This window comes from Cetorhinus maximus, chromosome 6 (assembly GCF_964194155.1).
Source record: "Cetorhinus maximus chromosome 6, sCetMax3.hap1.1, whole genome shotgun sequence".
Taxonomy (NCBI): Eukaryota; Metazoa; Chordata; class Chondrichthyes; order Lamniformes; family Cetorhinidae; genus Cetorhinus; species Cetorhinus maximus.
This window is the reverse complement of record NC_135884.1, coordinates 101,254,639-101,271,576: the sequence shown is the minus strand read 5'-3', so window position 1 is coordinate 101,271,576 and position 16,938 is coordinate 101,254,639. Positions and strand designations below refer to the sequence as shown.

Genomic DNA, 16,938 nt, shown 5'->3' with positions numbered 1-16,938 from the left:
TCCAGCTTGAAGATCCTGTCCACCGTCCATAATTACACAGCGAGTCTGCCTTCTGGCCGTTAATTGGCCACTCTAGGGAAAATCACATTGTTCCTCACAGCTTGGGCTTTTAACACTTTCATTTGAGCCTGATAGTGAGGTGGAGAAACCTGCCCATAATTGTGCCTCAGTCACTAACCCTAAAAGTGAATTCCTAACCGCTTAAATCTCTTTTTAAAGAAGGTTCTCTTACGCTCTGCTAAATTTCTTACAATGCCTCTTGTATATACGGTCCCTTTTACTTGCCCCTTAACTACTGGAAATAGTTGCCTTTTATCTACCCATTCCTAACCTTAAATAATTTAAAAGCTTCTGTTATATTTCCTTGTAGCCTGCATTATATAAAAGACCCAGTTTTAAGAGTCTTTGCCTATGAGTAAACGCAAATACTAATGTGCAATCTGTGAATGTGTTATATCCTCTCTACAGCCTTAATATCCTACCGATAGTGCGAAGCCCAACATTGCATTAACGAGGCCTTATTAAGCTTTTATAAAACTTCATTGTTAATTCTTTTTTAATATTGCATACTTTTTGAGAGAAAACCTAGCACTCGGGTTTCACCCTGTTAACCCGAGGCACTGCTTTTAATCTCTTTTGAACCTGTATCCAGGTTCTTTTTGAAAATCCTTTTGATTTTCCAAAGCACCAATCCCACTTCCATTCTGTCCATAGTTGCTGCAGTTATTTTCTTATATACCAAAAATGCTCACACTTACTAAAACTGAATTTCATCTAGCTAAGCCAATTTGCACCATTTCGTCAATATGCCTAATCAATATAAATTAGACTTTTAAGGAATTAACAGGATATGTGTCAAAGTTACAGCTATTTAACAATTTTGTTGCTATTGTAGTGAGGAATTTCAATTAAAACAATTTTCATCTAAACAGCACCCCAAGTTCGTAAAACATACAAAGGTAGGCATCTTCCCACTTTAAGCGTCTTGATCTTGCTTGTCCATTCTCTGGCCACCAATTCCTTTCCTCTTCCCGGCTATTGACTAAAACTAAACCAGGACTATTCATGACCTTGGTGCTGTATTTGACCTTGTGATTTACACCACCATATCTGCTTTTTCACCAAGACCAGCTGCTTCCGCCTCCATAACATTGTCAGCCTCAGCTCAACTGCTTTTGAAACCCTTGCCCGTGCCTTTCTAACCTCTAGACTAAATTCTGCTATCCCGGTAGGCCTCCCATCTTCCATGTTCCATAAACATGAGCTCATTCAAATTCTGCTGCCTGTATGCTAACTCAAATCAAGTTCCTTTCACCCAACATCCTTGTGCTTGCAGACCTACCTTAGGTCCCAATCCAGCAACACCTCAACTTTAAACTTCTCATTCCTGTTTTCAAGTCCCTTTACAGCCTCACCCTTCCCTTTCTTTGTAACCCCCTGGCGTTCTTACCACCTCAATGAGATATCTCTGCTCCTTCAGTTAGGGCCTCTTGCGCATCTTCGATTTTAATTACTCCATCATTGGCCATGCCTGTTCCATGTGGTGGGTATAATGGCTTCTGCCTCAATTCTTCACTGTCAAAGGAATGACTATGACAAGCCACAGTACACAACAGGCAACCATGCACAAAGACATTTCTCCAAACATTCCCTTTTCATAAAAAGAAAAAATACACTGCTTGCAGTTGCAAGTTACCCATGTACACAGTCTATAAAGAAAGTCATTGCTTGCGAACAGAAAACTGTTCATTCTAGTCTGTTTCACGTTCGTCTGTCTCTACACATACATTGCACACACAATTTTTATAGTGTTTGGGTCTTCTAATTGTACATGTGTGGGTTGTCATCGTTGTTTGTCTGATTCCTGCTGGTTCCTGGGGTGACTTTGCCTTTCTGGGGAACATCGTTGTCATAGGAAGTGTTGCTTCTGATCTGTTGCTTGTACTTCACTTCAAAATGACATCTCTGCAAACAAAGTAACATCCTTTGTAGATGCTTTGGAGCAGATAAATGAGGTTTGAGAAGGATGCTTTGAAGTGGCTTGAGGTCAGGCTGCACCGTTACTTTCTCTCTCCCAAACAGAGACTGATTAAAGTGCTCACAAGCAAACACAATATCCAGGTACACTGTCTCAACCTGTGCATAGAGTCATTCAGTTTGCATTAATGCTGTTCTTTCCAAATGCAACTGGTTGTCCTTGCTGCATGAGGGTTTCTCCGAGTCCTGTTTCACTACATCACATTGCAGGGTGACTGTCGTTGACATCATAGTAGCTCAGCACTGGCGTTGTCATCACTAGTTGTTTCATGTGAGTGAAATCTGCTTCTTGTTCTGTGCCCCAATGCCATTGAACATCCTTTGCAGTGTGCTTGCATAGAGGTTCATACTCTGGTGATGAATTGGGCAGAAACTTTGCTAGGAAGTTCACAAATCTAACAAATCGTTGAACTGCCTCACATCTGTTGGTTGCTGCATTTCTGCTACAGCTCGCACCTTATCAGGATCAGGACAAAGTTCTTTCACTATCAGTACATGATCTATGTACTTGACTTCAGCCATCTTCCGTTTCAATTTTTTCTTATTCAGCTTCAGGTTCATCTGGCAAGCTCTGTCTAGCAGCCTCACTAGATTCTGATCATGGCTTCTTCCAGCGTATCTCCACATGCATAGACTAGCAGATCATCCACAATCTCTTCCACTTCTGGATGATCATTGATGCTTGCGTTGATATTCTTCTGGAGCAGTACAAATGCCAACCAGCATGTGCAACCATCTGTACCAACTGGTAATTAGAAAACTGCTGCTTTCATCCACCTTCACTTGCCAGTATCCTTCGCATTTAGGGTGGTAAAGACTGCAACAAAATTTCTTGTGATTGGCATGGGGTAGTTTTTTTTATTCATTCATGGGATGTGTGTATCGCTGGCTGGGCCAGTATTTATTGCCCATCCCTACTTGCCCAGAGGGCATTTAAGAGTCAACCACATTGCTGTGGTTCTGGAGTCACATGTCGGCCAGACCAGGTAAGGACAGCAGATTTCCTTCCCTGAACCAGATGGGTTTTTACAACAATCGACAATGGTTTCATGAGTCATCATTAGACTTTTTTTTTATTGAATTCAAATTCCACCATCTGCTATGGTGGGATTCGAACCCTGGTCCCCAGAGCATTACCCTGGGTCTCTGGATTACTAGTCTAGCAACAATACCACTACGCCATCACCCCTTCAAAGCTTCATTGAGGTCCTTTGGATCTGTGCACACTCTCAGCTTTCCAGGTTATTTTTACTGCTACCATGCTGCTAATCCAGTCTATAGGAATTGTCACTTTCTTGATTACTCCCATTTTTTCAAGCTCCTCTACCTTGTCTTTCCGACTGACCTTAAGGGCAGCTGGAACTCTCTTCAGAAGATGCTGAGTTGGTCTCATGCTGTCATCTACTTCAAGATGATATTCACCAGATAGACATCCAAGAGCTATGAAAACATCTGTGTAATTTATCAGGACCTGTTCAGCAGCCAATGGCTTGGTGACATGTGAAACACTGCAAATCTCTTTTATTACATAGAGGGTTGCCAGTCCAAGCTGAAATGAGTGGATTTTGCTTCTTGTCTACTATCTGAAACTGCAGATCTCCTTTCTTCCCATTGCATTGGGTTCTCAGCTTAGTTTGCTCTCTTGGAGTGAGCATTGGTCCATCATAGAACCTCAATTTTACCTTTGATGGCTTCATTTTCAGGTCACTATCTTGAGCAACTTCACGCAGGTCTGCGAAGCTCATGATGTTGCCCGGAGCACTGGTATCCATCTGACACTTTGCATTAATTCAATGCTGTCGTTCTGCAGTTAACATTCCAATAGTCACAAACCATTGTTTACCTGGAGACTTGACGGTGCCAACCTGTTCTAGGGTGTACAATGATTCGTCAGGATCATCATCCGACATCTCTCCAGCAACCATTGTTATACGGTTGCTCTCCCTCTTTCCCGTAAAACACTTGCGTACAAAATGATTCCGTTTCTTTCAGCTAGAGCACTGCTTTCCCCCCTAGACATGCTTCATTTTTTGTGGTGACCTCTGCAATAGTTACATGCAGTATTCTGGCCTTGACCTTTCTGTTGGCCCTTTGTAAATAGTTCTTCCTTTTCTCCATTGTCTTGTGCTTGGAAGGCTTGAACATCCTCTCTACATAATGCAAATACTCTTCCAGCTGACGATTAATCACTTCCGAGCTTCTGCACATGCCCATAGCTTTCTTGAGAGTATGTTTCTCTTCTCTCAGCAGACGTGCTTTCATGGCAGGATGTCTTGTTCCTAAGACAATCTTATCTCTGAGCAACTGAGGGACGATATTATCAAACTCTCAAGATTCAGCTAAACATTTCAATGCAGTCACATACTGATCAATATTCTCCCCATCTTCCTGAGCACTGGTGTTGAACATGTAGCATTCATAAATAACATTAGTAGAGGGTTCAAAGCGGATCTTCAAGGCTTCCAAAATTTCATAAGACTGGTTTTCATGCTCCTCAGTGAGGTCTAGGGTGCAATGACAGCTAGTAACACTCTTTCCCCAGCACTGATAACAGAGTTGTTACTCGAATTTGTTCAGATTTCTCATTTAACTCTATGGCAATTTCATAATTCTGCCAGTGAGACTGGAAGAAGTTCCAATTAATTCTCAAATCTGCCTTCATCTCCATAGGAGCTGGTATTGGAATATTCAAAGTGATATTGACTTGCACAGAAGTTAATTCCTGTACAATGTTGCAAACTGATGTTTTAATTTTCTCTGCTGTTTCTTAGTGGCTGACTCTCTTCCAGCGATCAAAATCCATTCAATTTCAGCTGTGTACTCCTGACACCATGTTGCTTTTGTTGGGTAAAATGGCTTCTGCCTTAACCCTTTATGTACAAAGGAATGGTATCAGAAGTCACATGATGCAGGTCACATGACTTTGGCAAGCCACCGTACACAGCAGGCAACTGTGCACAAAAGCATTTCTCCAAACAGTGTCTTCAGTTGCCTAGGCCCTAAATCTGGGATTCACTCCCTTGCTCCTTCAGTGACACAGCAGGCCTGCTTCAGGTACTTGGTGTGTGCTGGCCACTCCTAATGCCCTAATTCATGATCTACCTGAAATATGATTTTACGTCAATTACTTTTGTCTCAAAGAAGAGCAGCTTTACAGTGTCTGTTCCCTGACTACTCCTGAGCAACAATTTTAAAACTCGGTACAAGAGAAGGCTGAGGAGGGCCAGTCAATTTACAAACAGCTCCCTTTCTAACGAGGAGAATTATGTGAAAATTCAGATAATTATAGTTAGTCAGGATGCTGCCCTATGATAGCTAAAGTTCCACATTGTAGAAAGATGTATTTGTGTTAGTTGTACAAAGTGCCTAATGTCTATAATAACAGCAGGCAACAAATACCAGCTCATAGAAGACTCATTAAAAGGTGTGTTCCAGTTAACCGCTACACGACAATGTGTGTTACAAAGGGAGCTCGGACGATGTGTGTTTGTCAACCCTTGCCAATATGTTCCAGTACTTAGAACCTATTGTGGACACTGTCTGGGAGCTGTACCCAATGTGGCAATCTCGCTGTCATTAAAAATTTATTACATTTAGCGTTTTTCTTTCTAAATAGGTATTAAAAATTCTTCAAAAGTCTAAATCTAGCCTATTGCAATCTGTATGATTTGGTTGAGTGGCTGGTCAGTTTAAAAAAAAAAGTGGTTGGAGAGGGGAAAGTAGGTCAAATTTTCAGCTCCTGTCACAATTTTATGATGTCCAGGACTAAAAAGTACACATGAATGACAGTGGTTGCATTTATATATTATCATTTATGGCTTTGGGCCATTCCAAAGTACTTCATAGGTAAATAATTAATTTTCAAGTGATATGTAATGTGAATGCGCAGCAAAATCTCACATGGTGCAATTAGTTAAATGACCTGTTATACTGGTTTGGTGGTGTTGGTGCATGGTAAATCATGGCCAGGGTGCTGGGTCAACTCCTCTACCCTCCCTTGAATATTGCAATGGGATCTTGTACATCCACCAGAACAGGCAAGCAGGGCTATGGTTCAATGTTGTATCCAAAAGACTGCATCTTGGTTAATATCACAGTCTCTCAGTATTGAATTATGGTGTCAGCTGTTTTGATTCTATTTGAGTCTCATATAAGCACTGAATGAGGAAGGAATTGACTGTGGCCTGTAAGGTCCCCTCATAGGAATAGCCCATTGTCACTTATTGTCTTGACTTGTACATGAAGAATGCCTGTTTTTGGCAACGAATTGGCAAGTGCCTGGTGTTGATGGAGCTGGACCTCCACCAATTAGTGTCTTCAGAAGAGATGGGGGGATGAATTGGGGGGCCAGAAGGAGGGAGGGAGAAGCTCAATCCCATTATATGAGCATCATTGTCAATGGGGTACCTTGGCTATAAATCTCGTGAAGTGACATCCAGGTTAACTGTTCACTGCGTCTCCGGTCCGAACAGACCTCTTAGCTATGTTATTTAATCATTTATTAATGGAATGTGTAAAATATAATAGACCTCCTGTTGGTTCTTGATAAACTCCCATTTCTGAAGTACATGGGTCATTTTTTTAAAAGATAAATGTACAGCAGTACATTGTGGGTAGACTCCCAGATATAAAAACCCCCTTTAACCCTGACTTGAAAGCCTATGGTATACGTTGTCTGCTTCCTGGCTGCACCCACAGCATCCATCATTCTGGTAAAGTAGACGACTGACTGGTTTATTTCCTTTGCAATTTGTTGCAGATTGATGAGCTTTATGAATCTTACTGCATCCAGCGAAGATTACGGGATGGTGCAAATAACATGGTGCGGGCCTATTCTGTGTCTCAAACCAGCAAAGAAGCAAGGGAGAGCTTGGCTGAAGCCAACAAAGGCTACAAAGAATATACTGAGGTAAAGCCAGGAGCTGAAAGATTGTAACTGGGAAATAAGGAAATGGTGTTAAGCTCAGTGCACTCGCCTTCCAGAGTCTGGACTGAACCTTTGAAGTATAAATGCAATAGAATTTCCTTGATATTATGATGTTGAAAGACATTCCACGTTGTGCTATTGAAATATTAGGATTAGGAAGGGCCCTGCTTCTGTGCTGTGTTTGCTGATGATGGTGACTACACTTAAAAACTGTCATTGGCTATGAAGTGTTTTGGGATGTCCTGAGATCAGGTGCCATATAAACACAAATCCTTTTTATAGCTATTCTAAATTTCATTTTCCTAATTTAAATCTATGTCCTCCAGTCTACTTTCTTGAAGTTATCTAGGTTTCCCTTATCTATACCATTCAGTATTTTACTACTTCCTATGAGATTTTCACCTTTCACATACTTACTAAATTTTGTGACCATTTTTCATTGTGATATCTTTGCAGGACAAAAAGAGACTTTGTGCCGCATGGAGTTTAAGTACCCAACTGAACTGGTTTAATCCAGTTTTGGCTTCTATAAGTACATATGCAAATGGCCACAAGAGGATGTTATTATATTCATTGTTCATCTCCTTTCCGCTGGCAATGCGTGCTGTTTCCATTCTCTGTTTTTAATAGAAAATCAAAATACTGTGGATGCTGGAAATTGGACATAAAAATGTCAAAGGTCTGGGCAACATGTAAAGAGAGAAATAGAGTTGATGTTTCGAGTCAAATATGACTCTCCATAGCCGGAAGTTCCAGTTCTAAAGAATGGTCATATTCGACTCAAAACATTATTAACTTGTTTCCCTGTCCATTGATGCTGCCAGAACTTCTGAGTATTTCCAGCACTTTCTGTTTCTATATTTGTCTTCTCTGAGGCTTGTTATCCCGCATCATTGGCAATCAAAACCGAACACAGTAGTTGAAATGTGGTCTGGCTAGTACATTGTAACATCTGTAGATTTGTAAAAGAAAAGAATAAACTTGCATTGCTATAGTCCTTTCACAATCCTAGGATGTCCCAAAGGAATGCTTTTGAAGTGTAGTCAATGAAGTAATGTAGGAAGCATGGCAGCTAATTGTGCACAGCCAATTTGAGACAATTGTGTCTCAAAACAGCAATGAAATAAATGACCAGCTAATGTTGTAGTCATGTTGGTTGAGGGATAAATATTGGCCGTGACACCAGAAGAATCTCCTGTTCTTTCAAAATAGTGCTATGGCATAATTTGTGTCCACCTGAGAAGGCAAGCAGCAGTGTTCCCCTTAATTTTAATTTGCTGCGCTGCAGGGTGTCTTTAAGATTACTGCACTCCTCAGCAGCTTAGAGGTATGTTGGCAGACGGTAACCTTAGTTTAACATCTCATCCAAAAGATGGCAGTTCCAACACTGCAGCACTCCCTCACACTTCACTGAAGTGGCAGTCTTGATTATCTGCTCAAATCTCTGGAGTGGGGACTCAAACCTGCAACCTTTTGACTCAAAGGCTAGAGGATTACCACTGAATCAAGGCTGTGACACCATTGTATTCTATATTCCCTAATGGTAAGGGCAGACAGGCACCACCTTCCATGCCTCCCCCATTCTTCAGTCAGTAGCTAGATGAGCACAACAGTGTCCATGGTCAATTCACCATTACTTTTTGCCTTGCTTTGTGGGAAGGACTGAAGAAGCCAGAATGTCTATCTTCAGCTCAATTTTTAATAATATGGCTGAATCTTAAGCATGCAACCACATTCTACCACTCCACAGTGTTTGCCTGTATTGTGCTTACCTGATAAGTATGATCAAAATAGTGGCAGTTGGTCAGTTTTCTACCATCTGATGAATTCCCATTCAGCATTGACTGACCTGATCAGATCCTGAACGGGCATCAAAGCAGCTCGGAAGGAAATGGTTTGGTTTCTATAACAATTGTTGATCAGGGGCTGATTTTTCAATTGCAGGAGAGGGGGTGAGCATGGGTGCAGGTAGTGTGTCATTGGATCCCAATGCCTCCGGAGCGTAACCCAATTTTAAAAGGGAGGATGGCACTGCAAACTCGCACAACTCCAATTAATGGCCCAGGGAGAACCAGGAGGTGATTTTCAAATTGGAAATTGCAAAACCTGTCTGCTGCATGTTGGTGTGCAGCTGTCAGGTTTAATGTGGAGAGCTGCATTTTTACGACTAGAAAGTTTTTTGTCACCTGTGGTTTTGCTGCAGGATTGGATGCAGTACCATTTAGCTGACTGTTTGGTCAATTCTCTGAGCACTAAGGCTTCAGGCCCTCCGAATTCCTGCCGCCTCTTGTGCATGGCAAGCCCTGTCATTGGTGCCATCTGCCTTTGATGCCCTTCCTCCAACTAGCATCTCCCACCTCCTTGCAGACCTCAGTCCCACTAATTGGGCGCCAACTCTCCTCCTGCCCAGTCAAGGCATTAACATTTAAAGATCGCATCGCACGAGCAACGTAGACACAGCGTGATGTCGGGATCCGGAAATTATCTGGACGTTGGATTTCCAATCCTGAATTGAAAATCCAAGTCTGAGGAGTATGATGTCCTAATTTATTGGCTTTGTTGTTAACATTGAAACCCAAATGTTCTACATTGTACCAAAATGAAAAAGTCCCTTTCTTTTACCCAGAGTATGTGCACAATGGAGAGTGAACTCGAGAACCAGTTAGGAGAATTCCATGTGAAAATGAAAGGTGAGTAACATTCTTTACAAAACTTGAATCCTATTTTTTAAAAAAAGCTTCTGAGATTTGAGCCTTTTTAGGTTGATCTGTCTTGTTTGGAAACTCCTTGCTGTCTGTACAATCCTTGCCCACCTTAAGGAATTATTGTTCAAAGTGAAAATATTTTTATAATTGGTGATCTGTGCAGTGCTTTTAGGTGTTTCATACATGTATTTGTATAATAATCATCAGAGGAATTTATTATATATGAGGCAGGTCGCAATTTAAATGTTTTTGAATTACTGTAATTATCATAATGGGCACGTTTAAAGTTGCTTGTACATGGAGAATGCATTTATTTGGCTTGGTTCTGATGCATGCAAAATTACATGAGATTAGTAATTGCAACGCTGAATATAGGATTATAAACCAATTTGTGGGCCTCATTGCAATCGTGTGGATTAGTGTATACTGAGACTAAAGGCCAGATTTTTGGGGAATAGGGAAGACTTTGCAGACTTTTTAAAATGGCAGGAGAGACCTGGATCTAGAAGCCTCACCGCATTTCCAACAGACCCAATTTTTGCCAGTGGGGGAAGGGGGTGGGGCGTGACTCACACAGGAGAGAAACTGGAACTCAGCAGAGCCATTTGAAATCAGTGCTGAGTTCAAAGAGACCCCATTTTGGCTGTTGTAAGGACCTTGAACCACAGTGTGTCTCACATTGATGGCCTGGGTATAATGTTTTTGAAGGGGAGATGAGGTCCGTATAACTGCCATGATCTGAAGATTTTCAAATCCCCTACTCTTTAAACTCTTGAGAGAAACATGCTGCAGGTATCACTGGGATTTTTTTTTAAATCCTCTGCTGGACCGCTTTGAGTGAAAATCTATCTGCTACAGGTTAGAAAAAAAACAGCATCTGGTCATGCAGTTTCAATAGAGTTCTTTGTTAACATTTCCCAGGGGCTATTATTATGTCACTATGATTGCTTGGCTGAGTTTCAAAAGCTGGAGTTATTTTAGTGAGGGTTGAGTTCAGTTTGATTGACAGGTAAAAGAGGCTATTAAAGGGTTAGCTGCCTTTGCTGTGGGTCTTGAATAGCGTTTGTTTTTATAAGAGCTTAACCACTTGTGTTTTAAGAGTTTTGATTGGATTTTATGAATGGAAGTTTTTTTTTCACTATCAAGTGTATATAAGTAAGAGCTGCATTAGATTGTTAGAAGTATTTTTTTCATCTGCATAATGGCTCCTGAGGTCTGCCTGTTATGGATGTGAGTGGCATGGAGGGTATGAAGGTGCATAGGGGTGGGTGGGGGTGATTTGATTTGGCATGGAGAGTATGAGGGGCCATGGGGGCGTGAGAGCGTTTGAGTTGGCCTGGAGGGTATGAGTTGGCATTGAGGGTGAGGGCTATGTGGGGTGGGTTGGCATTGCCTTGGTATGGAGGATATGAGGGGCCATGGGATTGGTGAGGGGCATGAGATGGCATGGAGGGTATGATGGGGCATTGGTGAGGGCTAGAGGGCCTAATGGCTTCTGAACAACTGGGACAAAGTCCCAGAGAACTGAGGCGAGACTTCTAACTAGCCCGCCTCCATGATTGCCTATGTCCTGCTTCTGGGGTCGGCAGCCTGACTCTACCCGCCTCCCTGGAGTGAAAATCGTGCAATTTAGGGGTCGTCTTACCAAGCTGTCTGGCGGAAAACTTCCAGGCTCAAGCTACCCGAAAATCCGTAGCAGTAGCTACCCGAAAATCAGTAGCGCAAATCCGGCTCTGAATGTTACTTCCGTTACTGAAGTAAATGTCCAGAATATCTTCAACCTTGTCCCCAGTCACATGGATGGTGTTCCAGATTTGACTTTACTGAACAGTGTTAGTTTTGACACTGAGATTGTGATTTTGAATGAAAGCTTTATTTATGTGTAAAAGTATCAAATCTCTGCATGTGGCCTAGGATAATACTGTATGATAGAAGAGGCATTGTGGCTTTTAAAAATTATGACTGGTGCATATTTGGGCTGATTTAGTTTCTTATCTCCAAGTCATGTACATCCAGACAAGACTGAATCTGCCTTTCTTTTGTCAATATTTTCATGGGGCCGTCTTCAAATTAATTTCGCGTTTAAAAAATATTTTTTGAAAGAAGGTACTTTTTTTGTGTGAAATCATTGATGCCTTAAAGGAGAGTCACATTAGGCCTCTGAGATATTGTCTTCATTTAAAATGCCTAGTGTTCCCTTGTTGGTAACAGAATAAGGTGCCAGTTATGGCAGGAGGTCATTGTATTCCTTGCACTTGAAGTGATAACGATGGCTCATGTCTCTGCTCTTTGTTCTAATGATGAGTTCGCTGAGTACTTTTCACGAAGATTGTTTTTTATGTAGCCCCATGAGAATGGTTTTGCTCTTGAAATACAGCAGTTGGATCTGAACCAGTAACTTGACTTTACAAAGTGGTGACTGCCTGCTCTGAGACTTGCCGAGGAGTAATGTGGAACAGATACTGTAGATTACCTCACCTAGACATCTTGTAAATTGTGCAAGTAGAATCAACAGTGCTAGGCTGGCTCCGTCAGCTGAAATGTGGGTTACTAGGCAACAGTGATAATTGCATTATCTTTTCGAGCTGTGGGCAGAAAAAATGTCAGTGGCTAAAGATTACCATATGAGGATGAATAACACTGACAATCACTTCCTTTTACTGGTGTGTAACTGAAGAAAGCAAAGGATTTGAAGTAAAAGTAAATGTATCTTGCACCAGAAGAGAGAGAAGCAGTGTGAAGCCTTTCACTGTAGATCTTCAGATACAAATTCCAACTATTTGTGAAGAAGTAAAGAAAGCTACAGTGATAGAGCAGCATTGCAGTACAGCTACAGTTACTTTTGAGATTGTATCCATTTGCAGCTGATTTAATAAATTAACTGGATGTGAAATTCTTATTTGTTTAGAAATGATTGCAATTCAATGTTCTGATTAACTGGGCACCCCTTGTACGCTGGTTCTCTGTGGTGGCAGGAGGGTCCGGGCCCGCGGGGCGCAGGAGACCCTGGGCCCGCGGGGCGCAGGGGACCCCGGGCCCGGGTTTGAATGCAATATGCATTAAGGAAACTCAGCCACCCCGAAATACAGCCTGGCATCTTCTTGATATGCTTTGTATATATTTCTGTAGAGAATAGAGTAGCTTTACACTAAAGGTGGAGATCCTGATGGTGAAATTGATGTATTTGCATTTGAGTTGCCCAACAACATCTCGTCTTGCAGTATAAGTAGGCTTTGTATTTGTCACAGCCTTGTCTGTACAAATCCACAGAATAGTAACCGCAGTGAAAGTTTTTCTTTGAAATCCTGATACTGATATGCCTTGGTAGTGCAGTGTTGTGACTGTAAAATTCATCTTGGAAAAAGACTTGTGGGGCCTATCAAAGTGCTCTACAATTACGTTAGTGTTGATTTGAAATACAAATTTTGTTTTTGTGATGTATTAATTTGTCCAACCAAACAGTTCTGTTGAAGAGTCATTCGGACTCGAAACGTTAACTGTGTTTCTCTCCGCAGATGCTGCCAGACCTGCTGAGTTTTTCCAGGTATTTTTACTTTTGTTTTGGATTTCCAGCATCCGCAGTTTTTTGCTTTTATCTTTCTATTCCAGTAGCTGGCAGTTTTACAGATCTTTTTAATGCAAACAACTCTAATTTTAAACCTGACCAACCAAGCCCAAAGTGGCAATTGTACTTTGTACAATAGACCACAGTTACGTCATGTTATCATTGATGTCTTGTGAATAGGACTGCTGCCTTTTGCTCAGTCAAAAGCGAGGTTGCGGCATGACTTTGAATAGAACTGCTGGCATATTAGGGGACTGAAATCTGTCTTCAGTTACAGAGGCTGTCGGCAGCCAACTGTAGAAGTTCCAACAAGGGTGGCCAATGGTCCAGTTTTTGAGATGACGGCTGGTTTTCCTTCCCATGAACAGCGTAGTTACCTTACAAACACGTGTTACGTTTTTGTATTGATGTCGACAAATTGGGCAGAATTTTTACGTAGTCACCAAGTTTATTGTTTTAATTGAGCTCAAATTGTTCCCAAATCATCATTTTTGTTTACTGAAGAATAAACTTTTGAACTTATTTTCTAAACTTAGGTTATGTTGTCTTGAGAGAGTTACTTTAGGGCATGAGAACATCTTCAATCTTTTTGTGGGGGGTGGGATTTGCGTGATATCAGGAAAACATATGCTCCAGATCTGTAGAGATGTGATTCACAAGAGACGATGTTACTGAGGAGGCTGACACAGCAGGAACTGGAACAATGCTTTTAGCCAAGTTTTGTGTTTTTGTAATTAAGTTCAGCGGTACAAGATTTTTGCAGAAATATTATTTTCTAAACCGTTGTGTACTTCTACCCATGAAAGGCAGCCGTAGCTAGGCCTATTATTGCACTTCCATCTCTGCAATCAGTTATCCTGGGCATACAGATCTGGTTGACGTAAAATTTTGCCTTCTGTTTACTTTCCTGCCTGTGTAGATTGACCTATTGCAGGGGTGGAAATGCAATATCTATTTTCATTTGAACAGAAAGACCCCAAGTGAACTACATAAATGCCATTTGGACTGTGGAACACTTAACTTGGGACTGCAAATCTGCTTGACCAGGATGGAAGTAGGCCCTATATTTAAATAGGAGAAGATTAAGTCATGCTGCCTACGTCCAATTCAGAATGTTTCAAGCTACTATTTTGCATCATTTTGTTAAGTTCTGTTTTTAATTAAAATGTAACCCGGTCCACTATATAAAGCATATCTATTATGATACATAAATGGTGGATGGATAGCAACCACTACATCTCTGTTCACAAGCATGCGGATACTGTAGTGTACTGCATGTTTGAGCTATTGGTGCTTAGGTTCTCACTCAGTATCCCAGATGGTCACTTGCGGGGCTGCTTGGTTGGCATGGGGTAAAGAGACGCTTGCACATTATAAGTGTTTCCCTACAAGTTGGTGCAATTTGGAGGAGCAGCAACCCAGGCTCCCTTTATCCACCTATTCGTATCCAAAATTAAGAGCCCTGGCACTCCATATGGTCAAGTGTGGGGGAACGTTGGGTGAAGTGGGATGGTGTGTGTGTTTATGTAATGGGGCAAGGGGAGAGGGTGAGAGCGACATAACAATAGTTCCAGCTGGGGAGTGGATTAAGAGTGTAGTATGTTACATTGGGTGGGCGATCACAGATGGTACATGTTGTATTTATGTGAGTGAAAAGGGAATTCTGGAGAGAATAAGAATTTCTAACTCTGATTATTTGAATTGCCATGATTTAATAAGGTTCCTTCTGACACTACTGCATTTAACTTTGTGTACTCAACAAAATCTCCCAGTCTTGTGATATTCTCCAAACGTAAAACGCATGGAACAAACGCTTTGAATAACTTGTGTTAAATCCTTTAAACCCTGTTTTCCTCGAGGGATTTCAGCTCCTCTCCTTTGAGGATATAGCCTCTGATTTCCGTCAAAAACCGCTCCAACTCAGCCTGGAAGCCATCTTGCTGCTTCAGCCTGCAATGAGTTGTCAGGCAACTGAACTCCAGGCTGCTGCAACAACCTCCCATCCACTCAATCACTTCGCCCAAAATTGCACCCCATGGTATTTGCCAGGCTGCGCTACAAAATCAATACTCAGGCATCATTCTGGTTTCCCAGCTGTGCTTCTGCCAACTGCTGCCAAACATTTTCTGTACCCCAACTTCCAGCTGCACCAAAGTACTACTGCATCAGGGCTTTACTGAGCTCCACTCCTCAGCAGCACGGAGCTATCAGCACCTCCTGGGGCTTCTCTGAACCCAGCTCCCTTGGGGCGTGGAATTAATGACAGCGCTTCAGCAGCACGGAGCCCAACTCTCCTCTTCATCTGCTTCTGACTATGTCATGTAGGCTTTCTTTTGCACGCTCCCCGCGCCACCACACACACACACACACACACACAGCACCCCCCCCCCCCCACCCCACCGCCCATAAACCTGGTCCTGTGGTTGGGTTTTCGCAGCAGCACACCTGGTCACATGATCAACTTTCAGTGCCACACACCATGCAAACGCATTGCTGATCCGACCCCAGCATCCATCAAACCAGGAGCTGGCCTCCACCCCAAAAACCCACAGACCAAATTTAAAAGAGATGGATTTCCTGACACAAACAACAATGCTGGTCTTCAGCAGCCTGATTACATTTGCAGGGAGCACTCAATCATTTCTATAGAAAGAGTTTAGTGATCACTCCATTAATTGAGTATTTGAGTAATATTGGTTACGGTTTTAAGTAATGAGTTCATGATTAATCTCTCATCTCCTGCCACAGTTTATTTATGCTGCACCCTTCAGTTAACCGTATCTGGGAGAGCCATATTCTCTCCTCATATTTTCATCTTTCAGAAAACTCTTGTGTGACCTTTGGTTTCTCTCACTGGTTTTTCACTAATTTTATGAATGTGCATTTATTGAGTAAAATTTGACTATCTATGTAAAAAGAGTCATAACCCTGCTGTGTAGCTCCATTTACAATTGGCTTATTTTTGAGCTGAAATAGGCTTGTAAAGGACTGTGTATTTGAATAATCCATTGTGGGTGTTAGCACAAAGAATTGAACTGAGGAATATATTTGTATGCCTCATCAACTGTGAATGTATAACTGCTGGCATTGAGAGATCCTTTTAGAATATGTCCACAGCTACTGGGACTATAACAGAAAACTGAGTTGTAACCATTTCCCATTGAGCTTATCTAAATACAAATTATAGAAATATAATTTCATAGTATCGTAAAATGGTTACAGCATAGAGGTCATTCGGCCCATCATATCCATGCTGGCTTTCTGCAAGAGCAACTTGCCTAGTCCCACTCTCTAGCCTTTTCCCCATAGCCCTGCAAATTTTTTCTCTTCAATTAATTCTCCAGTTCTCTTATGAAAGCCATAATTGAATCTGCCTCCACATCAATCTCAGGCAATGCATTCCAGATCCTACCCACATGCTGCATTAAAATATTTCTCCTTATGTCGCCGTTGCTTCTTTTGCCAATCATCTTAAATCGGTACCCTCTGATTCTCAATTTTTCTGCCAATGAGAACAGTTACTTCCTATTTACTCTGTCCAGACCCCTCATGACTTTGAACACCTCCACCAGCTCTCCTTTTAATCTTCTCTTCTCCCAAGGAGAGCAGCTCAGCTACTCTAATCTATCCATATAACAGATGTGCCTCATCCCTGGAACCTTTTCTGGACCGTCTCTAATGCCTTCACATCCTTCCTAAAGTGT

The 16,938-nt window shown here is 41.8% G+C and overlaps 1 protein-coding gene across 3 annotated transcripts in view; it reads left to right on the top strand.

Moving 5' to 3' along the window:
• Positions 1-16,938, top strand: part of ripor1 (RHO family interacting cell polarization regulator 1) — a 207,758-nt gene that overhangs the window by 131,208 nt on the left and 59,612 nt on the right. For all 3 annotated transcript variants that reach the window (XM_078544186.1, XM_078544184.1, XM_078544185.1), the window contains exons 7-8: positions 6,797-6,946; positions 9,591-9,654. In XM_078544186.1, coding sequence (XP_078400312.1) covers positions 6,797-6,946; positions 9,591-9,654 — 214 coding nt within the window. The remainder of the gene's footprint in view (positions 1-6,796; positions 6,947-9,590; positions 9,655-16,938) is intronic.